This window comes from Phyllobates terribilis, unplaced genomic scaffold, assembly GCF_046119375.1.
Source record: "Phyllobates terribilis strain yellow unplaced genomic scaffold, ASM4611937v1 Scaffold_2__4_contigs__length_985480577, whole genome shotgun sequence".
Lineage (NCBI taxonomy): Eukaryota > Metazoa > Chordata > Amphibia > Anura > Dendrobatidae > Phyllobates > Phyllobates terribilis.
The window spans coordinates 760,303,508-760,331,052 of NW_027362762.1; the positions used below are offsets into that span (position 1 = coordinate 760,303,508).

The 27,545-nt window shown below is 41.7% G+C and overlaps 1 protein-coding gene across 10 annotated transcripts in view; it reads right to left on the reverse strand.

Annotated features, from left to right (window-relative positions):
- Nucleotides 1–27,545, reverse strand: part of TBL1X (transducin beta like 1 X-linked) — a 440,725-nt gene that overhangs the window by 32,224 nt on the left and 380,956 nt on the right. For all 10 annotated transcript variants that reach the window (XM_073667331.1, XM_073667322.1, XM_073667326.1 and 7 more), the window contains 4 exons: nt 20,215–20,464; nt 12,452–12,584; nt 10,274–10,415; nt 3,755–3,818 (listed from right to left, as the gene is read on the reverse strand). In XM_073667331.1, coding sequence (XP_073523432.1) covers nt 3,755–3,818; nt 10,274–10,415; nt 12,452–12,584; nt 20,215–20,464 — 589 coding nt within the window. The remainder of the gene's footprint in view (nt 1–3,754; nt 3,819–10,273; nt 10,416–12,451; nt 12,585–20,214; nt 20,465–27,545) is intronic.

Below are 27,545 nucleotides of genomic sequence, written 5' to 3' on the forward strand. Positions count from 1 at the left end.
ACATCTTCTAAAGCCCTTTAGAGGTCCAAGGAACATCAAGGAACTCAGAAATCAACACCTGCAACTTAAAACCGAAGCCCCAAGAACCCTCTGTCAGAACATTGTTGCAGGGACTCCTAAATAGCTTGAATAGGGTTGATCCTACTGACAGATTCCTTTTAATCTATATACCAGTATACAGCATGTCACTAAGTCATTTTATAAACTGTATGCAAGTGATTGGAAAGACTACGGTTGTGAAACAGAGGTCAATTTGAGTATATCACAAAACGAAGTAGAAGGCAATGTTGGACTTAGACATAACAGTAATGTGCTTCTTTTTAGTGGCTTTAGTATTTGCGCCTAATTCCCTATATGGTTTAAGTGGTCCATCTTTTTTAAACGGGTTTTCCCACGAACAAAAGTTAATTTTAATAATTGTCTGTGTCTGTCCGTGTACGTATCATCCCACAGCTCCCGGGCAGCGGAGGAAGCAAAAGAGTATACAGACATTACAGCAGGGGATCACAGAGGATTCATTTTGTGAGGTAAAACATGCCATGGATTAAAATGAACTTTAAATTGTGGGAACACTTCTCTAAGGGTATGTGCACACGGTCCGGATTAGCTGCGGTTTTGACGTTGCAGAATTTCTGCACCATTTCTGCACCTAATATGCAAATTAGGTTACTTGCGGTTTTTGGTGCGTTTTTTACATGTGGTTTTGCCGCATGCATTTTTTGATGCGTTTTTTATGTCTTCATGTTGAAATAAGAGAATAGTTTTCTTTTAAACAAACTTTTTTGATCATCATGTAGCGTTTTTGTGTGCGTTTCCGCTGCAGACACGCTAGTGAAACACACATGCGTTTTTTACGCATGCGGATTTTCCTCATCTAATGCAAATCTATGGGGAAAATCCGCATGTGTTTCCGCAAGAGAAATTGACACGCTGCGGTCTGGAAAGACGCGCCTCATGTCAGTTTCCACGTGGTGCACAAAAATGCATAGTGGGCATGGGATTTCTAGATATCCCATCCACTATGCTGTAACATCTGGCCGCTGCGGGTTTGATGCTGCATAAAAACGCAGCGTCAAAACCGCAGCAAATCCACACCATGTGCACATAACATAAGGGTATGTGCACACGATGCGGATTTGAAGCAGGAAATTCCTGAGCGGTGTATAAGAAAGACATAGCTGAACTAGAGAGGGTGCAGAGCAGAGCGACCCAAGGTTATTAGAGGACTGGGGGGGTCTGCAATACCAAGACAGGTTATTACACTTGGGGTTATTTAGTTTGGAAAAATGAAGGTTTAGGGGTGATCTTATTACTATGTACAAGTATATGAGGGAACAGTACAAAGACCTTTCTACTGATCTTTTTACTCTGAGGCCAGAGACGGGGACAAGGGGGCATCTTCTACGTCTGGGGGAAAGAAGGTTTAATCATAATCACAGACGCGGATTCTTTACTGTAAGAGCAGTGAGACGATGGAACTCTCTGCCGCATGATGTTGTAATGAGTGATTCACTATTAAAATTTAAGGCCTGGATGCCTTTCTTGAAAAGTATAATATTACAGGTTATATATACTAGATTCCTTGATAGGGCATTGATCCAGGGAACTAGTCTGATTGTCGTATGGAGTCGGGAAGGAATTTTTTTCCCCAATGTGGAGCTTAGTGTTTGCCACATGGTTTTTTTTTGCTTTCCTCTGGATCAACATGTTAGGCTATGGGTTGAACTAGATGGACTTAGTCTTGTTTCAACCTTAAAAACTATGTTACTATGTTAATATGTTTTTGCCTCTCCCTGGCATAAAAAACTCAGATTTTACATGCATTTTTGACGCGTTTTTTGTGTGTTTTTGCCTGCAGATTTTACATGCGTTTTTTCATATGTATTGTATAGGCAAAAACACATGCGGAAACGCACAAACAATGGTCATTCTGCATTTTTTTCCACACATGAAATCCGCTCAGGAAAATTGCTGATCATGTGCACAGAACTTGCAAAATGTCATAGGAAGACATGGGATAAGGTATACAATGCGTTTCCGAGCTGAAAAAAATGCACCAAATCCGCACCGTGTGCAAATACCCTTAGTCTTTTTGGATTTTTCCTCTACTACTCTGTTGCATTATTTTAGCGCACCTTAATCCCTGCCTAGAGTAAGGTTTCTGGAGTTTTTTTTTAATTTGCTGCATTTTAGCTACTTTTTAGACGATTTGTGGCAAAAAAATTTAAAGGCAAAAAATAAAGGGCATTTTTTATTTTACGCCAAATTCATGAATTGCTTGTGCCATTTTGGAGAACCATCAGCGAATATCACAAGACAAAAAAAGAAAAGTGTCTTCAAAAAATCGCAAATGATAAATAGGGGCCATAGTGTTAAAAGGTGGATATTTGGGGCCTGACCTTGAACTTATTTTCTGGAGTTAAAGAAGCACTCCTCCCATCAAATTTTTTATCTTCTTAATATATTACAGCCATCATATTATATAGCTCTGTGTACTTACAATAGCCCACTTTGCCCTTCTACCCAGCTAATTTTTCTCTTTTCCATTAGGTCTATGACATCACGTGATCATATACTGACTAGCTGAATCCTTCTAAGCTCTATGTAGAAACAGGAGGTTAATTTTTTCCTGTATGACTCATAAGTCACTGCAAAAGTCCTTGGCAAGGGGGAGAAGGGAGCAACATGGTCAAGAGGTAAAGAGGGGAATGATAAATGGAGGGACAATAGACTTCCTGTTTCTACATAGAGCAGAGAAAGAGAACAATTAACTGAGCAGAAAGGCAAAATGAGCAATTGTGCGTTCATAGTGCTATATAATATGATGATTGAAATTTATTAAGAGTACAAAAACTTTGAGTGCTTCATTAAACATTTTAATTTGTTGCACAATTAAAATGTAGCAACATTTGGCATTTTCACACCTCTTCCGGCAGCTTTGCCAAAATGGGCGGGGCATAGGTAAGCTGGGGTGTGGTTAAGTCCATCTGTCTAATTCACTAAAATTTATGCCACTAATATACTCAGTATTTTTTGGCTCAGGCACATGCCAGTTAAGAGATGTGCCTAATTCGTTAAGTGGCGTGCACCTTTTAATAAATTAGGAGCATGTAATCCTGCAAGCTGGTGCATTAAGACTGGTGTGCACAATGACAGTCTAAGCTCTTGGCTTAAGTATCTGGGAAAGTGAAATAGACCCACTTTTTAGCTGCTTCTTTGGCAATGTACATGGGCACAGCTTTAGTATTTATGTGAAAAATTCTTGAGCTCCTGGCAAATGCATAGTTGGAGATCAGATATACCTTCTAATTCCAAGAGATCAATTATTTGTACAAAGGGGAAGAAAATATAGCAATTCCATACCTTATAATAATAGCTACTCTTGTGAACAAAATGCACCATTCTGAATCAATCATCATAATTATTGCATTGTCTATGTAGGAAAAGTTTGGACAACTTTTGGTATACAGTATTTTTATACCAGATGTTGCTGACATAATATGGGATATGATTTCAAGAGGAGTATATGATAAAGTTTCAGAGATTTATGAACGTGGTTGAACATTACAGGAAGTAAAATGTTCTGTCCACTAGAACTGCTGCCCCTCCTGATTACCATCATACCTGTGTGCATAATGCATCTCTATACTGACTACACTAATTACTGCGCACAGAGCTTTACAAATACAGTAGTAATAGTTTGTCAGTGGGAAACTCACACAAGGGGATGAAATTCATATAAAAATGTATTTACCATCTTGGGTCCAGATTCTTGCAAAGCCATCATAAGAACCTGTAGCTAAGAGAGTGCCCTCCGCCTGTTGGAAAACAAAGCAGAAAAACAATTTATTTCTACTGGCACCCAAGACCCTTGATTTAGAGCTCTGCACTGAATGTGCCAAGATTTCAGCAAAAGTGACTTAAACTGTTCTAACATACTTTGTGCTTTAAGCCTTTAAGTGCCAAGGACATGTGTAATATGTCATGAATTTAAACACTAGCTGCGATTAGAACACAAGTCCTGATTTTTTTTTTAAAGCTGTGCGACATTGCAGATGCACAGCCCAACAATTCCTTCCACCTTTGCACAGACTTCCTGAGATCCCTTTAATGATCAGCCTGATCTTAGGGAGAATTATGTTACTGTTGTTAGAACACTCCTGTTTGTTTTCTCCATCTTGTGTTTTGCGGTCACGTGACCATCTGCCTTTATATTCCAGCTCCGCCCTTCTGGCTGTACTGGACTTCAGTGTTTGACTGTTTCTCTAGCCTGGTGCTTCAGTGCCTTTCTCTGTCAATTCGCTTGGTCCTTCTGGGACCTCTAGTACCTTTTGTCAGTTTGTCTTTTTGTGTTCTGCAACAACTTCTCTGTTTTGGAGGTGTCCCATTTTTGTCCCAGTCCTTAGATCTTTTAGGGACCCCTCCCTTAATGCTATAGGTCTTCGTTCAGACTAGGCGAGGACTAAGGCGGGTTTGTTTGCTAGGAACAGGCAGCCCGCTACATCGTAGGGATTCAGCTTAGTCTTACTGTAGTCCCTGCCTTCTGACCCGTGGGAGTCACCTGCTCTCGTACAAGGACTGGTCCAGAGCAGCACCTGGTCCCTCTGCTCGGTCCTTCCCTGGTTCACGGAGTCGATTGAGCCGCCGTGTGACCTTGTCAGTCCGAGTTGATACCTAGTTACGCCCCTCTGGTCCCTCCTTGCACCGCAGCACAGAGGTTCCACCACCCGGATCCGTAACAATATCCCTGGGTACTAAGAATGTTAAAGCCGATGCTTTATCTCGCAGCTTCTCAGTGCCGAGGAGAAGGAGTTGTGGTGGCGGCATTGGACTTCGTTTTGGAGAATGGGATTCTGAAAGCTCAAGCTGATGCTCCATCTAACACTGCCCATGGGAGGTTGTTCGTGCCTAGAGCCTTTAGGAGAGATTTGTTTGTGGAGTGTCATGAGTCTCGGTTGGCAGGTCATCCAGGAATTTCGGAGACTAAGAGACTTATCAGTCGTAGTTTTTGGTGGCCTGGATGGCAGAAGAAAGTCATCAAGTGGGTGCGTCAGTGTACTGTGTGTGCTAGGTCAAAGGCTTCACATAATCCTGCTGTGGGGTTGCTTTGCCCTCTGGAGGTTCCTAGTGCACCTTGGACGCATCTCACAATGGATTTTATTATTGATCTTCCTGTGTCTGAGGGTTTTACTGTCATCTGGGTGGTCGTGGACATCGTGGACCGTTTTAGTAAGATGTGTCATTTGGTTCCATTCATTAAGTTTCCCTGCGCCAAGACACTCGCTAAGGTGTTTGTTAAGGAGATTGTCAAGCTCCATAGCGTTCCCACGGATATTGTTTCTGATAGAGGACCTCAGTTTGTGGCTTGCTTTTGGCGTGCTTTTTGTGACAGGTTGGGAGTCCATTTGTCATTTTCGTCTGGTTATCATCCTGAGTCTAATGGACAGACTGAAAGAAAGAACCAGGATGTTGAACAGTTTTTGCGTTGTTTTGTGGCGGACAATCAAGAGGTGTGGTCTGAGTTTCTGCCTCTCGCAGAATTTGCTCTTAACAATCATACATCCTCCTCTGCTGGGTGTTCTCCTTTTTTTTGTTGTACTGGGAGACATCCGTCTTTTGGTTCGTTCTCCAAATTGGGGTCGGCGGTGCCGGAGGAGGAGGACAGTGTTTGACTGTTTCTCTAGCCTAGTGCTTCGGTGCCTTTCTCTGTCAGTTCGCTTGGTCCTTCTGGGACCTCTAGTACCTTTTGTCAGTTTGTCTTTTTGTGTTCTGTAAAAACTTCTCTGTTTAGGAGGTGTCCCATTTTTGTCCCAGTCCTTAGTTTTTTTAGGGACCCCTCCCTTAATGCTATAGGTCTTCATTCAGACTGGCCGAGGACTAAGGCGGGTCTGTTCGCTAGGAACAGGCAGCCCGCTACATCATAGGCATTCAGCTTAGTCTTACTGTAGGCACAGCTTTCCCCTATCTTTCCTTAGTGCATGTTGCAGATCATAACAACTGTAACATTACAGCTGCTTGGTCTTCTCCATCCCTTTCCCACACTCATCTTTTTGATTAGTGCAGAGAGGAAACAAGAAGCTGAGCAATCAGTCTTTGTCTTACTTCTACAGACTCTGGAGTCAGCGGAAGCATAGGAAGAAGTCTATGAGGAGAGGAGAGCAGCCTGTGCAAAAGGGAGCATAAAGAGGAGTCTGTGGCAGGTGGGCTGTGTGGAGGAGTCTGTAAGAGGGAGGCATGGAGAGAAATCTGCATAACTGCAGGGCAGAGATTGGGGAACCATGGGGAGCAGTCTGTTAGGGAGAGAGGAATGGGGAGAAGACTGTTAGGGAGAGTAGAATGGGGAGAAGTCTGTTAGGGAGTGTGAAATTGGGAGTCTATTAGGGAGAGTGGAATGGGGAGAAGTCTGTTAGGGAGAGTGGAATAGGGAGAAGTCTGTTAGGGAGAGTGGAATGGGGAGAAGTCTGTTAGAGAGAGTGGAATAGGGAGCAGTCTGTTAGGGAGAGTGGAATGGGGAGAAGTCTGTTAGGGAGAGTGGAATGGGGAGCAGTCTGTTAGGGACAGTGGAATGGGGAGAAGTCTGTTAGGGAGAGTGGAATGGGGAGAAGTCTGTTAGGGAGAGTGGAATAGGGAGAAGTCTGTTAGGGAGAGTGGAATGGGGAGAAGTCTGTTAGGGAGAGTGGAATGGGGAGAAGTCTGTTAGAGAGAGTGGAATAGGGAGCAGTCTGTTAGGGAGAGTGGAATGGGGAGAAGTCTGTTAGGGAGAGTGGAATGGGGAGAAGTCTGTTAGTTAGAGTGGAATGGGGAGCAGTCTGTTAGGGACAGTGGAATGGGGAGAAGTCTGTTAGGGAGAGTGGAATAGGGAGAAGTCTGTTAGGGAGAGTGGAATAGGGAGCAGTCTGTTAGGGAGAGTGGAATGGGAAAAAGTCTGTTAGGGAGAGTGGAATAGGGAGCAGTCTGTTAGGGAGAGTGGAAAGGGGAGAAGTCTGTTAGGGAGAGTGGAATGGGAAAAAGTCTGTTAGGGAGAGTGGAATAGGGAGCAGTCTGTTAGGGAGAGTGGAATGGGGAGAAGTCTGTTAGGGAGAGTGGAATAGGGAGCAGTCTGTTAGGGAGAGTGGAATGGGGAGATGTCTGTTAGGGAGAGTGGAATGGGGAGATGTCTGTTAGAGAGAGAGGAATGGGGAGAAGTCTGTTAGGGAGAGTGGAATAGAGAGAAGTCTGTTAGGGAGAGTGGAATGGGGAGAAGTCTGTTAGGGAAATTGGAATAGGGAGCAGTCTGTTAGGGAGAGTGGAATGGGGAGAAGTCTGTTAGGGAGAGTGGAATAGAGAGACATCTATTAGGGAGAGTGGAATAGGGAGCAGTCTGTTAGGAAGAGTGGAATGGGGAGAAGTCTGTTAGGGAGAGTGGAAAAGGGAGCAGTCTGTTAGGGAGAGTGGAATGGGGAGAAGTCTGTTAGGGAGAGTGGAATGGGGAGAAGTCAGTTAGGGAGAGTGGGATGGGGAGAAGTCTGTTAGGGAGAGTGGAATAGGGAGCAGTCTGTTAGGGAGAGTGGAATGGGGAGAAGTCTGTTAGGGAGAGTGGAATGGGGAGAAGTCTGTTAGGGAGAGTGGAATGGGGAGAAGTCTGTTAGGGAGAGTGGAATAGGGAGCAGTCTGTTAGGGAGAGTGGAATGGGGAGAAGTCTGTTAGGGAGAGTGGAATAGGGAGCAGTCTGTTAGGGAGAGTGGAATAGGGAGCAGTCTGTTAGGGAGAGTGGAATGGGGAGAAGTCTGTTAGGGAGAGTGGAATGGGGAGAAGTCTGTTAGGGAGAGTGGAATAGGGAGCAGTCTGTTAGGGAGAGTGGAATGGGGAGAAGTTTGTTAGGGAGAGTGGAATAGGGAGCAGTCTGTTAGGGAGAGTGGAATGGGGAGAAGTCTGTTAGGGAGAGTGGAATGGGGAGAAGTCTGTTAGGAAGAGTGGAATGGAGAAAGTCTGTTAGGGAGAGTGTAATAGGGAGCAGTCTGTTAGGGAGAGTGGAATGGGGAGAAGTCTGTTAGGGAGAGTGGAATAGGGAGCAGTCTGTTAGGGAGAGTGGAATGGGGAGAAGTCTGTTAGGGAGAGTGGAATGGGGAGAAGTCTGTTAGGGAGAGTGGAATGGGGAGCAGTCTGTTAGGGAGAGTGGAATGGGGAGAAGTCTGTTAGGGAGAGTGGAATAGGGAGCAGTCTGTTAGGGAGAGTGGAATGGGGAGAAGTCTGTTAGGGAGAGTGGAATAGGGAGCAGTCTGTTAGGGAGAGTGGAATAGGGAGCAGTCTGTTAGGGAGAGTGGAATGGGGAGAAGTCTGTTAGGGAGAGTGGAATGGGGAGAAGTCTGTTAGGGAGAGTGGAATAGGGAGCAGTCTGTTAGGGAGAGTGGAATGGGGAGAAGTCTGTTAGGGAGAGTGGAATAGGGAGCAGTCTGTTAGGGAGAGTGGAATGGGGAGAAGTCTGTTAGGGAGAGTGGAATGGGGAGAAGTCTGTTATTAAGAGTGGAATGGAGAAATTCTCTTAGGGAGAGTGGAATAAGGAGCAGTCTGTTAGGGAGAGTGGAATGGGGAGAAGTCTGTTAGGGAGAGTGGAATAGGGAGCAGTCTGTTAGGGAGAGTGGAATGGGGAGAAGTCTGTTAGGGAGAGTGGAATGGGGAGAAGTCTGTTAGGGAGAGTGGAATAGGGAGCAGTCTGTTAGGGAGAGTGGAATGGGGAGAAGTCTGTTAGGGAGAGTGGAATAGGGAGCAGTCTGTTAGGGAGAGTGGAATGGGGAGAAGTCTGTTAGGGAGAGTGGAATGGGGAGAAGTCTGTTAGGGAGAGTGGAATGGGGAGCAGTCTGTTAGGGAGAGTGGAATAGGGAGCAGTCTGTTAGGGAGAGTGGAATGGGGAGAAGTCTGTTAGGGAGAGTGGAATGGGGAGAAGTCTGTTAGGGAGAGTGGAATAGGGAGCAGTCTGTTAGGGAGAGTGGAATGGGGAGAAGTCTGTTAGGGAGAGTGGAATAGGGAGCAGTCTGTTAGGGAGAGTGGAATGGGGAGAAGTCTGTTAGGGAGAGTGGAATGGGGAGAAGTCTGTTAGGGAGAGTGGAATGGGGAGCAGTCTGTTAGGGAGAGTGGAATAGGAAGCAGTCTGTTAGGGAGAGTGGAATGGGGAGAAGTCTGTTAGGGAGAGTGGAATGGGGAGAAGTCTGTTAGGGAGGGTGGAATGGGGAGAAGTCTGTTAGAGAGAGTGGAATGGGGAGAAGTCTGTTAGGGAGAGTGGAATAGGGAGCAGTCTGTTAGGGAGAGTGGAATTGGGAGAAGTCTGTTAGGGAGAGTGGAATAGGGAGCAGTCTGTTAGGGAGAGTGGAATGGGGAGAAGTCTGTTAGGGAGAGTGGAATGGGGAGAAGTCTGTTAGGAAGAGTGGAATGGAGAAAGTCTGTTAGGGAGAGTGGAATAGGGAGCAGTCTGTTAGGGAGAGCGGAATGGGGAGAAGTCTGTTAGGGAGAGTGGAATAGGGAGCAGTCTGTTAGGGAGAGTGGAATGGGGAGAAGTCTGTTAGGGAGAGTGGAATGGGGAGAAGTCTGTTAGGGAGAGTGGAATGGGGAGCAGTCTGTTAGGGAGAGTGGAATGGGTAGAAGTCTGTTAGGGAGAGTGGAATAGGGAGCAGTCTGTTAGGGAGAGTGGAATGGGGAGAAGTCTGTTAGGGAGAGTGGAATAGGGAGCAGTCTGTTAGGGAGAGTGGAATGGGGAGAAGTCTGTTAGGGAGAGTGGAATGGGGAGAAGTCTGTTAGGGAGAGTGGAATAGGGAGCAGTCTGTTAGGGAGAGTGGAATGGGGAGAAGTCTGTTAGGGAGAGTGGAATAGGGAGCAGTCTGTTAGGGAGAGTGGAATGGGGAGATGTCTGTTAGGAAGAGTGGAATTGAGAGTAGTCTGTGTAACAAAGAGGGTAAATGCGGAGCAGTCAGTGTGAGAGGGGCATGAGGAATACTCTGGATGATCAAGGGGGAGTAATATGTGTGAGAGACAAGTAATTGTGCACACTCTGTCTGAGAAAGATTGAGAAGAGACACATGGGAGCAGTCTGTGAGAGTTTCAATAGGGAACCATTATGTTCTTAAGTCGCTCTCCTGGTGCTGGTGTTGCAGGCACATTGGCAGTACCCGTGAGATTAATATTATGTATATATCAGTCGTAGGACTAGAGAATTTAGGAGCTAAATTGAAAAACCCCTTTGAAGATTATATAATGGTCAAGCAGAGAATTGTCATTTTACAGTATTGTAAAAATAACTTACATTCCAGTCTAATGAGGTGACGTCTTTGTTGCTTGGAACATCCTGTCCACCTTCTCGTATACAGTGCCGTAACACTAGCTGAGTGGAGTTGCTACTGTTGTTTTCATTCAAATTCCATATTCTTGCCGTTGAGTCTCCTGATCTTTATAAATATATAAAAAATGATTTTGTTTGTCAATGTAGAAATTAAAAGAACTTTATCCCTTTAATAGTCATTTATTTCCCATCATACTTGATTTATGGGTTAGTTAAATATTTCATTATACATAAGTATTTACTTACTTTTAACAAATAAATTTTTTTGAGAAGAGAAAATGCATCTGTCAAATGGACGCCAGATTTATTGAAAAAGGGATACCTCAAAAAGAGTTGCTATACAGTTGCATCCCTTTTCGGCCGTGTACTTGGTGTGAACTAGTCAGGTGAAATTTTTTTAAGCTGGCTCAGAAGTCCTCATTATTGTCAGCACATCATCCTATGTAAACAGGTGATGTGCTGCTAATAACATAGAATATTTGTCAGTCTGTATAAACTTTCCAGCAAACGACTGCTGATCAACTTGTATATAACAAGACAACTTTCGCTTAAAGGCACAGATTGTGCCATGTAAACCCTGAATAGCCTTCTGTAAGCCTGACTATTCCAAATTTTCATTGGACGTTAGATTAACCATTATTTTTGATCGATTGTTTGTCTATTCATATTCTCCAACTTGCTTATACTGTATCCTGTCTACAGTGTTGTGTCTACAAATGAGCCATCAAAGCAATTAAAGGGAATCTGTCAGTAAGATCTGCACTCCTAGGGCATCTACCATGTCATAGAAATTTGAATGAAATGATATCTTGATATCTCTGATCTAATGTTTTATTCCAGAGAAATACACGTTTTTAAATATAGATAAATGAGCTGTTAAGATCATGGGTCGGACATAGATCTCCCCGAGACTCTGCCCCCAGAGATTATTTTAAATGAAAAGGGGTATTACCAGTGTGAGACATGACAGCTCATTTACTTATAAGAAAAACGTGGCTTTCTCTGGAATAAGTCATCGGATCACAAATATCAAGGTATCATTATATTCAGCTTCCATGTCCATATAGATGGCTTAGCAGGGTTCATCCAACTGACAGATTCCCTTTAAAGTCATCGGTCATCGAATAGCCTTGTAACTGTTTTAATTAGACATGAGCTGTTCTTTTGAAATTTGAGTTTGCCAACTTCACCAAATTTTCCCCCAAAATTTGATTTGCAGTGAATAAATTTGCCTGAATCTCAATATTGGAAGGTTTGTAATTACTCAAAAAATCGAGAAAAAATGCGCGAGAGAGAAAACCCACTGACTATAAGAGCTTACACTTTATAGGAGTGGAGAAAAAGTTTTTTTTTCTGAGTTGCCCAGTTTATTAATGATAATTCAAAAGAAAAGAGCCGGAACCATGATAAAGGAATGCGGTTTATTGTCGACACGTTTCAAAGTAAAACAAACTTCTTCCTCAGTACAAACCACAAGACAGACTTCAAAAACGGAAAAAAAAATTCCAGCACCGCAAAAATTCATAAAAGGTAGAAAATAAAGCTGCTGCTTGGCAGTGACGTCTGCTGCATAGCTTAGAATATTGCCAAACATTTTCAGGTCTGCTGTCATCAATCTACATGGACAGCATTATGCAATGTTCACACGCAACCTTTTTGCTGCATTTTTTTCTGCAACCCAAACCTGTTCTCTTGGCAGTAAAAACGCTGTATTAGAAATGCACACATTTTACAATGCTTTTGCGTCATTTTTTGAACCGTTTTTGCTATGTATGTTTTTGGGTGCGGATTACATGTGTGATTTGTCTGCAGTACATATTTAGTAAAGTTAGTTTTGTTCACCAAAAACTACACAAAATTGCTTCTCAAATTCAGTTAGGAAAAAAACAAGGGTGTGTATGAGATTTCTGAGATCTCATAGCTTTTGCTAGTACTGTAAAAAAGCAGCTTTAAAAAAAACCCAAAACCCTATAAAAACACTGCATGTGAACATAGCTTTACAGATAATGCTCCACTATGACCTTCTATATGATTGAATTAAAAAGAAGAGTTCACTTTCACAATAGAATTACGAGTGACTAATTCTGTTTTCTCTGGATAGAATTTTACTATTGAATTATATTGCTGACTCGGTTTCCTTACCCAGATGCTAATAGATCAGTGACTGGGTTCCAGGCACAGATGAATACTTCTGATTCATGTCCACGAAGGACCGTTGCCTTATTTGATGGAATTTCCACATCACCATCAATTTCCATTGGTTCTGCATGGTTATCTGGAAAGTACATGAGAATCTTGTTACACGTCCAATATCACTCAATGGTTATATAATGATCCTGTCAGCGGCTGGTATGGAAGAATCATTTGGAAGCCCCCTCAGTGTCTATTGTATATTCCACAAAAGCTTTGAAATAAAATTGAATTGTAAAAATTCCAGTCGTTTCCCATGTTACTCGGCAAGTGATGTTTAAGATGCTATATGATAAAAAACAGAAATAATGGCAGCTTGAAAACATGACTACTTTTATAAACCTGTTCTACAAAGATACAAAGTGTTCATGATTCTTATAATCAGAAATATGTGCCTATTCTTGGGGGTAAAAAAAGGAATCAGCAGTGTTCAAAAAAAATTCCTAGAAAAAATACAAACATATTTTTGGAAAGACAAAAAAAAATGATTTCATACGCCTAAGGGAATTATTATAATCTGTTGCTGGTTTATTTGCTAATTAGGATTCTACACAGTCATAACAGGGTACACAAATGTGTATTTAATTGGTGAGGAGGACACACTATTCATTACAGTTTTCTTTCTAGATACTGTGAACATGAAAGGGAATTTGTTAAGAAAGTAGACACCTAAAATAAGTCATGTATGACATAAAAGCACTAGCGGGTGTACCCAAATTTGTTGATGATTTATTTTCTAATTAAAGGGAACCTGGCAGCAGGTTTTTGCTATGTATTCTGCAGACAGCATGCTGAAGGGGTTAAAACACAGATTTCAGTGGTTCCTCTCTTATCTGTTGTTCACTTGCAATGATTATTTTAGCACCAGGAGCTTATCATTGTTGGGACATAGCAGCTCCTGCCTTCTGGTCTGACTCCACCCTCTCCTGTGATAAGCAGCTCAGGGTCTATAGCCATTGCATATATAGAGCCTGGTGTGGGCGGGGTTAGCTTTCTCAGCTCTGCTGCATTGCTAAATCTAAAAGCTCTGATTGTGTCAGAACAGTGCACCCAGTAAATTAAGTGATACATCATTGGATTCAGGGTCTCTTTGCCTTCAGATGAGGTAGCAAAAACCTGCTGACAGATTCCCTTTAAGTTTCTACATTAGCATAGCTGGGCAACAAAAACTCTATAATTCAGGATACCACTATTTAATTATATTTTACACCATATTTTCAATGTATGATATGAACATTGCAGGGATTTTTTCTGCCAGGTGAGACCCATAGGGCAAGCATACAGTTGTAAGCAAAATGTTGAATAGGTGCTCATTGTTTCCTACCTCAGCAGGAGTCACAAGACTGCATAGCAGGAACTAAACTACTTTGCTCAAAGACTCATATTTATTTCCTCTGGGAGGTGGAATACTTGAACATTTTAATACCAGTAGAACTCATGTAGGATACTGGTTTGCTGTGGTTGCTTGCCTTTGCTCAACTCTCTCTCTAAAGAGTGTGACTCATCACCCACTCCTCCTCTGTGTTGTCGTATATGCCACCATACCCTAAAGGAGTATTTAAACTGCACGATTATTGAGAAAGAGCGTTCCCAGAAATGCTCGTTCACGATAACCATGCAGTCGAAATAAGCTACTTATCACCCAATGAATGAGGTTTCATCGGGTGAAATAATATTTTGGCTTACACAAAAGATCATCGTTCTTGGCAGCGCATCGTTCCGTATAAATAGGACCTGCGATACCGAGATCAATAGAAGCCTATGTGCACTGAACGATCTATTACAGGTTATTCAGTGTGCATCTGAAGTGGGGTCAGCCTTTGTAAACAGGGTATTAAATAACCGCCGACCAGAAAACATATTGCCGGTAGGCGGTCTTTTATCACTATGCATCACTGTCTGTAAATTAACCCTTATACATTGTCCTAACACTAAACTAAAATGTTTAATTACTTCCACCAAATGGCTTTCCCCATGCCCTACCTTAAAGGGAAGCTGTCAGTAGGATAAACCCTCCCAAACCGTGTACATGGGCATGCAGGTCATAGGGAGCTGAATAAAATGATACCTTGATATCTGTGATCTGATGTCTTATTCCAGAGAAATACACGTTTTCCTTTTACGTAAATCACCTCTTCTAGACTATGAGGAGGACGTTGCTTGGAAGATAACTCTGCCTCCAGAGCTTATTTTACATGAAGGGGGAGTTACCAGTGTCAGACATGTAACTCACACAGAACAGGAGAAATTAACATTGTCTTCATTCAAACACATTTTTGCAGCTTTCTGAGCTCTTCTGTATTGCAACAACATTACAGCTCTGTCTGCCTGTAAGATGGAAGCTGGAGCTGAGAGGAACCTGCAGATGTGTCAGGTATAATCACACACAGCTCTGCAGTGAGATCAGGAGAGCAGAGAGCGGCCATTACACATCACACTGGTAACACTGGTAAACATTATACATCACACTGGTAACTCCCCCTTCATGTTCCAGTCAGTGTCCTTCCCATAGCCTGGAAGAAGTCATTTACATAAAGTGATAAAAGATTTATTAACAAGGCATTTGATATGAGATATACAGATGGGAATTTTTTCAGCAGTCTATAACCTGTATGCCCATATTAATAGTTTAAATAGGTCAAATGTGGTGACAGATTCCCTTTAAAGGGGTATTCCCAAGTAGTATTTTGAGTAGCTCATAGCTTTGCAATTTCGATACTTCCTGATAGCTAAGGGGCACGTGCTACTTCTTGAGTGACAGTTCTAGTTACCTTCATTCTGCTACTACACATTTATGGCCTGTTCATATAGAGATAACAAGGACTTTGAACAAGCAAAGGGCACAGAAAAGTCGTGATTAGGAGAACTGCTCTGGATAATGCAGATGCTGAGTTCCAGAGGATTGTGATTCTACAAGATTGAAAAGAGCTCTGTCAGGAGCTTAGAGGGAGGAGAATAGAGGTGAGCAGATTACTACAGCATAGAAATCAGTGGGCTGGAGAGAGCTGACTGGGATGTTCAGTGTTAACTCCTCTCCTGGAATGTAAGTACTGCACACACTGGGTCAGCCACTAGTGGCCAAGTTTCATGAAAACAAGTTATTCACTATATAAGACAGAGATGGGGAAACTCTGGCCCGCGGGCCTTTTACGGGCCATGGTGTCATTCACTCCTGCCACTGAGCAGATTCCCGGGGACAACAATGCTTGGGCCAGTAGACCCATTTTGCCAGCCATCAGCCCTTTAATTCAGCATGCTCTGCACTCCCATCCGATGGTGAAGGCAGCAGTCAGAGTGCAATGTCTCCTATGTAGTGTATATGCACTGGTCCCAGTGTCTCCTATGTGATGTATGTGCACCAGTCCCAGAGTCTCCTTTGTGATGTATACAGAAGTCTCAGTATATCCTATGTGATGTATATATATATCAGTCTCGGTGTCTCCTTCATGATATGTACAGTACCGACCAAAAGTTTGAACACACCTTCTCATTTAAAGATTTTTCTGTATTTTCATGACTATGAAAATTGTACATTCACACTGAAGGCATCAAAACTATGAATTAACACATGTGGAATTATATACTTAACAAAAAAGTGTGAAACAACTGAAAATATGTCTTATATTCTAGGTTCTTCAAAGTAGCCATCTTTTGCTTTGATGACTGCTTTGCACACTCTTGGCATTCTCTTGATGAGCTTCAAGAGGTAGTCATCGGAAATGGCCTTCCAACAATCTTGAAGGAGTTCCCAGAGATGCTTAGCACTTGTTTGCCCTCTTGCCTTCACTCTGCGGTCCAGCTCACCCCAAACCATCTCGATTGGGTTTAGGTCTGGTGACTGAGGAGGCCAGGTCATCTGACGTAGCACCCCATCACTCTCCCTCTTGTTCAAATAGCCCTTACACAGCATGGAGGTGTGTTTGGGGTCATTGTCCTGTTGAAAAATAAATGATGGTCCAACTAAATGCAAACCGGAAGGAATAGCATGCCGCTGCAAGATGCTGTGGTAGCCATGCTGGTTCAGTATGCCTTCAATTTTGAATAAATCCCCAACAGTGTCACCAGCAAAGCACCCCCACACCATCACACCTCCTCCTCCATGCTTTACGGTGGGAACCAAGCATGTAGAGTCCATCCGTTCACCTTTTCTGCGTCGCACAAAGACACAGTGGTTGGAACCAAAGATCTCAAATTTGGACTCATCAGACCAAAGCACAGATTTCCACTGGTCTAATGTTCATTCCTTGTGTTCTTTAGCCCAAACAAGTCTCTTCTGCTTGTTGCCTGTCCTTAGCAGTGGTTTCCTAGCAGCTATTTTACCATGAAGGCCTGCTGCACAAAGTCTCCTCTTAACAGTTGTTGTAGAGATGTGTCTGCTGCTAGAACTCTGTGTGGCATTGATCTGGTCTCTAATCTGAGCTGCTGTTAACCTATGATTTCTGAGGCTGGTGACTCGGATAAACTTATCCTCAGAAGCAGAGGTGACTCCTGGTCTTCCTTTCCTGGGGCGGTCCTCATGTGAGCCATTTTCTTTGTAACGCTTGATGGATTTTGCAACTGCACTTGGGGACACTTTCAAAGTTTGCCCAATTTTTCGGACTGACTGACCTTCATTTCTTAAAGTAATGATGGCCACTCGCTTTTCTTTACTTAGCTGCTTTTTTCTTGCCATAATACAAATTCTAACAGTCTATTCAGTAGGACTATCAGCTGTGTATCCACCAGACTTCTGCACAACAAAACTGATGGTCCCAACCCCATTTATAAGCCAATAAATCCCACTTATTAAACCTGACAGGTCACACCTGTGAAGTGAAAACCATTTCCGGTGACTACCTCTTGAAGCTCATCAAGAGAATGACAAGAGTGTGCAAAGCAGTCATCAAAGCAAAAGGTGGCTACTTTGAAGAACCTAGAATATAAGACATATTTTCAGTTGTTTCACACTTTTTTGTTAATTATATAATTCCACATGTGTTAATCCATAGTTTTGATGCCTTCAGTGTGAATGTACAATTTTCATAGTCATGAAAATACAGAAAAATCTCTAAATGAGAAGGTGTATCCAAACTTTTGGGCTGTACTGTATACATAAGTCTCAGTGTATCCTACGTAATGTGTTTACAGCAGTCTCTGTCTTCTTTGTGATGTGTATACAGCCGTCTCAGTGTCTCCTATGTGATCTACAGTTAGGTCCATATATATTTGGACAGAGACAACATTTTTCTAATTCTACACATTACCACAATGAATTTTAAACAAAACAATTCAGATGCAGTTGAAGTTCAGACTTTCAGCTTTCATTTGAGGGTATCCACATTAAAAATGGATGAAGGGTTTAGGAGTTTCAGCTCCTTAACATGTGCCACCCTGTTTTTAAAGGGACCAAAAGTAATTGGACAGATTAAATAATTGTAAATAAAATGTTCATTTCTAGTACTTGGTTGAAAACCCTTTGCTGGCAATGACTGCCTGAATTCTTGAACTCATGGAAATCACCAGACGCTGTGTTTTCTCCTTTTTGATGCTTTGCCAGGCCTTCACTGTGGTGGTTTTCAGTTGCTGCTTGTTTGTGGGCCTTTCTGTCTGAAGTTTAGTCTTTAACAAGTGAAATGCATGATCAATTGGGTTGAGATCAGGTGACTGACTTGGCCATTCAAGAATATTCCATTTCTTTGCTTTAATAAACTCCTGGGTTGCTTTGGCTTTATGTTTTGGGTCATTGTCCATCTGTAGTATGAAATGACGACCAATCAGTTTGGCTGCATTTGGCTGGATCTGAGCACACAGTATGGCTCTGAATACATCAGAATTCATTCGGCTGCTTCTGTCCTGTGTCACATCATCAGTAAACACTAGTGACCCAGTGCCATTGGCAGCCATGCATGTCCAAGCCATCACACTGCCTCCGCCGTGTTTTACAGATGATGTGGTATGCTTTGGATCATGAGCTGTACCACACCTTCGCCATACTTTTCTCTTTCCATCATACTGGTAGAGGTTGATCTTGGTTTCATCTGTCCAAAGAATGTTCTTCCAGAACTGTGCTGGCTTTTTTAGATGTTTTTTAGCAAAGTCCAGTCTAGCCTTTTTCTTCTTGATGCTTATGAGTGGCTTGCACCGTGCAGTGAACCCTCTGTATTTACTTTCATGCAGTCTTCTCTTTATGGTAGATTTGGATATTGATACGCCTACCTCCTGGAGAGTGTTGTTCACTTGGTTGGCTGTTGTGAAAGGGTTTCTCTTCACCGTGGAGATTATTCTGCGATCATCCACCACTGTTGTCTTCCGTGGGCGCCCAGGTCTTTTTGCATTGATGAGTTCACCAGTGCTTTCTTTCTTTCTCAGGAAGTACCAAACTGTAGATTTTGCCAGTCCTAATATTGTAGCAATTTCTTGGATGGGTCTTTTCTGTTTTTGCAGCTTACGGATGGCTCGTTTCACCTGCATGGAGAGCTCCTTTGACCGCATGTTTACTTCACACCAAAACCTTCTAAATGCAAGCACCACACCTCAAATCAACTCCAGGCCTTTTATCTGCTTAATTGAGAATGACATAACGAAGGGATTGCCCACACCTGTCCATGAAATATCCTTGGAGTCAATTGTCCAATTACTTTTGGTCCCTTTAAAAACAGGGTGGCACATGTTAAGGAGCTAAAACTCCTAAACCCTTCATCCAATTTTAATGTGGATACCCTCAAATGAAAGCTGAAAGTCTGAACTTCAACTGCATCTGAATTGTTTTGTTTAAAATTCATTGTGGTAATGTCTAGAACCAAAATTAGAAAAATGTTGTCTCTGTCCAAATATTATGGACCTAACTGTATATGCAGCAGCCTCCTCTGTGTCTCTTAAATGATCTATGCAGAAGACATCCCACCGCTTTAGTTCTATAAATGTAACGTGAGCAGTGATGAATTTACCACTTTGAGGAGACATGCAGTGAAATATTCATCTGTTTTCAGAACAACTTACTGCAGTGAGTTGTTCTTTACAAAACTTATCACAAAGAGTTGACTATGCTCCAGACAGACTGACGCAAACCTGAAAACACAATTATGAGTAGCAACATCCTCAATACCACCTAACATTACATGCCTCGCCAAAGAGAAGTAGCTCCAGCCATCACAAGGGGTGGGTTGATTAATTGTTTGACCAAATATAGCAGGATCATTTTCAAGTTAATGATTTTGTATCGCCAGGATGGTATGAATATCCAAATGGCCCTTGGCAGAAAAAATGTTCCCCACCTCTGATATAAGACAAAAGCTGTGACAGCAGGAGGATAATAGCACATAGAAGACACAAGTCAACTGTAAACTTGCTTTTTTCATGCTGTCTAACTGAACCAATTTAACATCATGAGAGTACCTCCTTAACCAAGCCACATACACTTATGACCATGGCTACAATTTCTTTTTTGTGATGTCTGCATTCTCATAAGCATATGTACTGTTCCTAATGTATTGAGGTGTGATTGAAAGCATTTTACCACAGTTTCCTTGCTTTGATTGGGGCTTATGAGTCTAAAAATGGCCCAGTGACCAGTGTGAAAATTTCAAGATTACTAATCTTATTTTATAAATAAAGATAATGAGAAAAGAAAAAAAATTGCCAAATCTTTTTCAAAATACATGTAACACAAAAACCTGGGTTAAGCAACAGGTTATTTTCTGATGACAGCTTCCGTTTAAAGACTTCCGTTTACTTACTTATTGCATGTGCCCCATTTTCATCACCATTCACAGTGGCTGCTCCATTCTTTGGTGTGATCTGTTGTTGTGCAGGAGCTGCGGACGCAGTGGTGACTGGTGCTACACTTGGTGCACATGCTGTTGATGTAGTTTGCTGTTGTGCCAACTTCTCTCTGAAGGCTTGTTGCCTGGTTTGTACAACATCTGGCATCACGGCATCAATCAGAGACAACGACTCTATCGGCCGACCATCAAAGACTGTTCCGTCCTAGACAAAAAAGTACATGTATCAGTGAGTGTCACATACTACACTTCCCTGATCTCTGATTGCGAAACCTGAAAATTATACAAGGGTGAGTCAAACATCTTCCACTTTCCGTTATATTAAGACTTATATTGGCCGCAATGTGTTATCAGAGCTTTACGTACAAGGTCGCTGTCTCCTCAGTCACTTCTGTGCACGTGTTATGTCAGTTCATTTGTGACCGCGGTGTGAGAAACAATGGCTGCCCCACATGTGATTTGCACAAAAAACGGGTAGCATGTAGTCATTTTTTTATTTGTGATCTGAGCTTGTGTCTGCTGATATTTATCGAATATTTTCTGCACAATATGGAGAAACTGCATATATGGAGGACTGCAATCGAAGGGCATTATGTTGATATATGACAAGGCACATCTGCACACCACTAACCATACTGTTGACACTCTCTAAAAACTTTGTTTTGAGGTGTTAAAGCATCCTTCCTATAATCTTGATCTTGCCCCATAAGACTATCACCTGTTTGGTCTCCTCAGACAAGCCCTACGAGGACAAAGATTCACATTTGATGAAGAACTGTGCATTCGTGGCTCATAGCTCAGCCTAAAATCATTTTTAATGAGGGAATATGAAAACTTACTGACAGATGGACAAAGTGTATTGAAAAGCCGGGAGATTGTGTAAAAAATCATGAATTTGTATTTTCTGAAAATTGATTAAAATAAATTCTACAGCCAGAGTGCGGATCATTTTTGACTCACCCTCATATATTAAATGCAGGTTATCCAATTTAGGCAATTTCTTTTTGTTAAAAGCGGTCCCATAACAATAGTGCTGTGAACCATAGTACTACTTCTAACAGTGTCAGGGTGAACATGGCAGCGAGAGATCAATTCTCCTGCAGTGCAACCACACAGTTTATAAAGCCTTTCATCATACAATGGCCTGTCCAGGTAATGTATGAATATGCCAGATCGACCAGAGCATGAAACGCTTTGTAGTCATTCTCCACTTCAGTTATTAAAGGAATTGTCCATGATTAAATTTTACATTTTTCTATTAGATCGCACAAAATGTCCCAATTTTTCAATTGGAATCATTTCTAAAAAAAAAATTGCCCTACTCCATCCGCCACATCAATAATCTCTGGCAACTGGACAGGAGCACTGTTAACCAAGTTTTACCTCACATGATCCTCCGCTCTTCTTTAAATTAGCCAGCTTGGCACGATGTCATCGGTTTTGCATATCGACTCGCACCAACTTTACTCCTGTCTATAGATATTGCTGTTATAGATTTTTTATGATGCCCCCTAGTGTTCTTTTTATTCCTTCTAAGAATGGCCACTTAATGGGGTTGTTTTGTCTAAAGGTACAAGTCTACAGTCACTCTCTGTGACTGCAGATTTGTGAGTCCTCACATCACAGGCACTGCACGCAGTGAGGATTCTCCTATGCTGTCATGTGACTGCCATTATGTAACCTGCATACTCCCGGGCACATTCTGACTAGCTGGTTGCAGCCTCAGCCAATGCAAGTGTATTGAGAAAACTGGAAACAGTCTAGTCAGAATGTTGCCGGGAGTATGCATATAGCATACTTGCACGATGTGAGGATTCACAAGTCTGCAGTTACATAGAGTGACTGCAGACTTGTAGCTTTAGACCAGACAGCTCCTTTAATTTTTCCAGTGCTACAGGACACACATGCCCAATAGCTCTGCCTCATCATGTAAATTCGAACTATAGAAGTGTGTGGAAATTGAACAAGAATAAACTGGAAAACTGTATGTATCAGCATGACGCTGGTATTGTCAATTCTCCGGTTGTTGTCATCACCCTTATACCCCTTTAGTAAGCTAACCACCAACCCAACCTAACCTTATTACCCCCAATAAAAAACGACAGACACCATAGGTTGGATAATATTGGCCACAGCGGCCTTTTATTATAAACATACAACAATTAACAATACTTTTTAAAACATGCTAAGGTCCTTGAAGCTACAAAGAATCTGGTGACCCAAAATAAACAACCACACTTACTCCCAGCTGCAAACCTCAGGCTCAAGAGCACCAAAAACCCCAAAGGGTTCATAAACGGATAAACTAAACCGCCACACCTAGGACTCAACATTCTTTTGCCGTAAATCCAACCAATCACCACTCCCAAACCAACTTATGACCGAGAGATCCATGACTCCCCCATACCAATTCATAACCAACTTCAAGGACCCTAATAAACGCCTCAAGCCACTATGACCCGGATAAAATTAACATTAGAAACAAGGAGGGCGGGCGGGACTTGCACTGTGCCCTGGGAGTGGAAAAGTGACCAAAACCCAAAAAGGGGGACCTTATAAATGACCCCAGGTCTCAAGCCCAACCCCACTAACCCATGATCCCACCTATTCCAAACCCCCGCCATGCCGGCTTCCGCCCACTGTCCCAGCCCAGTGCTCCAGCCTCTCCTGGATTTTAGCAAGTGCAAGATTTATCAAGTTGTATTGCAATTGTAACCTTTTTAATATTCTCTTGTAATATGTTATGAATACATTATGTAGCTGTCTATCAAAAACCATAGAAATATTTCACAATACTCCATAATACACAGTGACTAATAACAATAACAACAGACATAGTGATAGATTATTGGCAAAGTCAGCCCCTGCGCGTCTGCACACTACTGCTAGTTATTCCTCTAATATATATGATTTCTGTTTTATTATAGGCTTTCTTGTAGAGAGGTGGAGAATAATTGTATTACATAATTAAACCTTTCTCAGAGTTCTCTCCGCTAATGTCATTTCCCTCTATTTCTCTTTCTTCACTTTCGAAAGTAATTATAAAACTGCTATTATCAAAAAAAACAGCTGATAATTGTGGACAAAAGGCGGCTGATAAGAAAATTACAGTGCTCCAGTTGATAAGAAAACAGTATTCTTTCACAAACATACATTTTCCGCCCATAAATCGTGATTATATCTTTCTCTATAAATTTAATTACATTACTGATTTAGGAAAACAAAGTACTCAGATTTAAAAGATCTCGTTATTTAACCTTTTGTGCGCAGAACTGGATAATGTATGATAGTGGATAACATAGTGGATAACATAGTGGATAATAGTAGCAAACACATGAAGAAAAAAAATCTGATAAATGTACACATGCTTTTACAACGACCTCTATATCGGTCATCTACCATGTTTGCAAAATTGTGCATTGTGGATGTTGTGTAATTGCAGAGACTTTAAATATGCAAATCAGCCCTGCCCCAGAACAATAAACTCACTAGTGCCATCTATTGCCTCAGAAACGAAGTACATTTTATTGATAGCACATTTCCCTGGCTAGTTATTAAAGGGATTTTTCCACTATCAAAGTACATTTTAATTAATTAATCTTGGAATAATAATAAGTTCCACATTTGGATGTTAAAATATGTTCCTGTGCTGAGATAATCTTATAAATATGACCTTGCCATATGCTGGTATTTGCTGGGTCCAACCATATAGAGCTGCTCCAGTTCATGGTCAGCATATACCACAGCTCCTGGTTAGTAGAGGAAGCAAAAGTCAATTATGATGAAGGAGTATACAGAAGAAACAGCAGGGGTTCACAGCTGCTGATTTCTGAGGTAACACGTTTCACTACCTGTCTTATCACAGGAATAAGTGTTTCTGCGGTGTCACCAGTCCTGTCAGCTCAACATAAAACAAATCAGTGACATATGAGCTCAGCAACCGCTTGAGCTCCTATGTCGCTAACTTGATTTCTGATTTGATTTATCATGAGCTCAGAGGCAGAGAAATGTGTTACCTCAGAAAGCAATAACTGTGAGCCCCTGCTGTTTCATCTATATACTCACTTATCATAAGTGACTTGTGCTATACCCCTGACCAGGAGATGTGGCAGTCACTAACCATAAACTGGAGCAGCTACTGCATGCTCAGACACAGCCATTACACAGTACATACCATGGTCACATTTATAAGATAATCTCCACAAAGGAACATTTGTTTTAAACACATCCAATTGTGGAAACAATTATTATAAAAAGATCTATTGATTAAACTGTACTTTGTCCATAAGACAACCCCTTTAAGTGATGTTTAGGTTTGGCACTAATCATGGCTGATTATATAACTGATTAATGTAGTACAGTGGGTACGGAAAGTACACTGCATGCAGAATTATTAGGCAAGTTGTATTTTAGAGGATTATTTTTATTATTGATCAACAACTATGTTCTCAATCAACCCAAAAGACTCATAAATATCCAAGCTTAATATTTTTGGAAGTTGGAGTGTTTTTTTTTTTAGATTTGGCTATCTTAGGAGGATATCTGTTTGTGCAGGTAACTATTACTGTGCCGAATTATTAGGCAACTTAATAAAAACCAAATATAATCCCATCTCACTTGTTTATTTTCACCAGGTAAACCAATATCAGTGAACAAAATTTAGAAATAAACATTTCTGACATGCAAAAACAAAAACAACAAAAATTAGTGATCAATATAGCCACCTTTCTTTATGATGACACTCAACAGCCTTCCATACATAGATTCTGTCAGTTGCTTGATCTGTTTTCGATCAACATTGCATGCAGCAGCCACCACAGCCTCCCAGACACTGTTCCGAGAGGTGTACTGTTTTCCCTCCCTGTAGATCTCACATTTTATGATGGACCACAGGTTCTCTATGGGGTTCAGAACAGGTGAACAACGGGGCCATGTCATTATTTTTTCTTCTTTTAGACCTTTACTGGCCAGCCACGCTGTGGAGTAGGTGGATGCATGTGATGGAGCATTGTCCTGCATGAAAATCATGTTTTTCTTGAACGATACCGACTTTTTCCTGTACCACTGCTTGAAGAAGTTGTCTTCCAGAAACTGGCAGTAGGTCTGGGAGTTGAGCTTCACTCCATCCTCAGCCCGAAAAGGTCCCACAGGTTCATCTTTGATGATACCAGCCCATACCAGTACCCCACCTCCACCTTACTGGCGTCTGAGTCGGAGTGGAGCTCTCTGCCCTTTACTGATCCAGCCTCTGGCCCATGAAGAGTCACTCTTATTTCATCAGTCCATAAAACCTTTGAAAAATCAGGTGGTCGTTTATCAGCCTTCCTTACCTTGGCCATGTCCCTGAGTATCGCACACCTTGTGCTTTTTAATACTCCAGTAACGTTGCAGCTCTGAAATATGGCAAAACTGGTGGCGAATGGCATCTTGGCAGCTTCACGCTTGATTTTCATCAATTCATGGGCAGTTATTTTGCGCCTTTTTTGGCCAACACGTTTCTTGCGACCTTGTTGGCTATTTGCCATGAAATGCTTGATTGTTCGGTGATCATGCTTCAAAAGTTTGGAAATTTCAAGACTGCTGCATCCCTCTGCAAGACATCTCACAATTTTGGACTTTTCAGAGCCCGTCAAATCTCTCTTCTGACCCATTTTGCCAAAGGAAAGGAAGTTACCTAATAATTAAGCCCACCTTATATAGGGTGTTGATGTCATTAGTCAACACCCCTCCTCATTACAGAGATGCACATCACCAGATTTACTTAATTGGTAGTTGGCTCTCAAGCTTATGCAGCTTGGAGTAGGACAACATGTATAAAAAGTATCATGTGATCAAAATACTCATTTGCCTAATAATTCTGCACACAGTGTATTCAGACCCCTTTAAATTTTCATTCTTTATTTCATTGCAGCCATTTAGTAAATTTAAAAAGTTCCTTTTTTCTCATTAAAGTACACTCTGCACCCCATCTTGACAAAAAAAACAGAAATGTAGAAATTTTTGCAAATTTATTAAAAAAGAAAAACTGAAATATCAAATGCTCATAAGTATTCAGACCCTTTGCTCAGACACTCATATTTAGTCACATGCTGTCCATTTCCTTGTGATCATCCTTGAGATGGTTCTACTCCTTCAATGTGTTTAATTAAACTGATAGGACTTGATTTGGAAAGGCACACACCTGTCTATATAAGACCTCACAGCTCACAGTGCATGTCAGACCAAATGAGAATCATGAGCTCAAAGGAACTGCCCAAGGAACTCAGACACAGAATTGTGGCAAGGCACAGATCTGGCCAAGGTTACAAAAGAATTTCTGCATTACTTTAATAATAAAGCTAATTAGAAAAGTGGTTAGGGCATAAAGATAGGTATGTATAAAGGACTTTATAGGTATTGGACCATACCTTTAAGTTCTAATATTAAAAATAGTTTGGTTGGGAAGTGAGAAAAACTATAAACTGAAAGTTTAGAGAACAGTAATCTTCCCCAAGGACTATTCTGTTACACTCTCACCTTAAAAGGGTTGTCCGGTCACTCTATGTGACTGCAGACTTGTGAATCCTCACATCATGTGCACTGTGTGCTGTGAGGATTCTCTGGTGCCGGCGCAGAGAATGTGATATGCATACACTCAGCCACCTTCTGGCTAGACTGTTTCAGGTCTCACTTAATACACTTGCAATGGATGAGGCCACGCAGATTTAGTTGGAATTTTGCCGGGAGTATGCATATCACATACTTGTGGTCACATGACCGCTGTTCCTGGCGTCAGCCAAACTATTTTTAATATTAGAACTTAAAGGTATGGTCCAATACCTATAAAGTCCCTTATACATACCTATCTTTATGCCCTAACCATAGAGTGACTGCAGACTTGTAGCTTAAGACCGAACAACCCCTTTAACTTTTTCTCAAACAGACATACTGTAGCGTGTCCTAGCCTAGCTGGTATGGCATGGTATCTTGAACTAAGAAAAAGGTATAATCTTTTTAATGCACAATAATCACTATATAATACACATACAAGCTGGCTGCATTCGTGTATAAATATGTAGTGGTGTAAATGTTTTTTTTCAAGTTATGTGCATTGTGAATAAGCTTTTTTTTCCCCTTTAATTCTGCATAGGAAATCTGGACCTTGTGTAGGACATGGAGCAATTCAGACAGAGTGACTTTGCTATTATATTTCAGAGTACACTGAGTAAGCAATCACTTATGTGACTCATACAATATAAATGGAATCTGCAATAACGCTCAGAGCATAATGCTGATCTACAGTTACA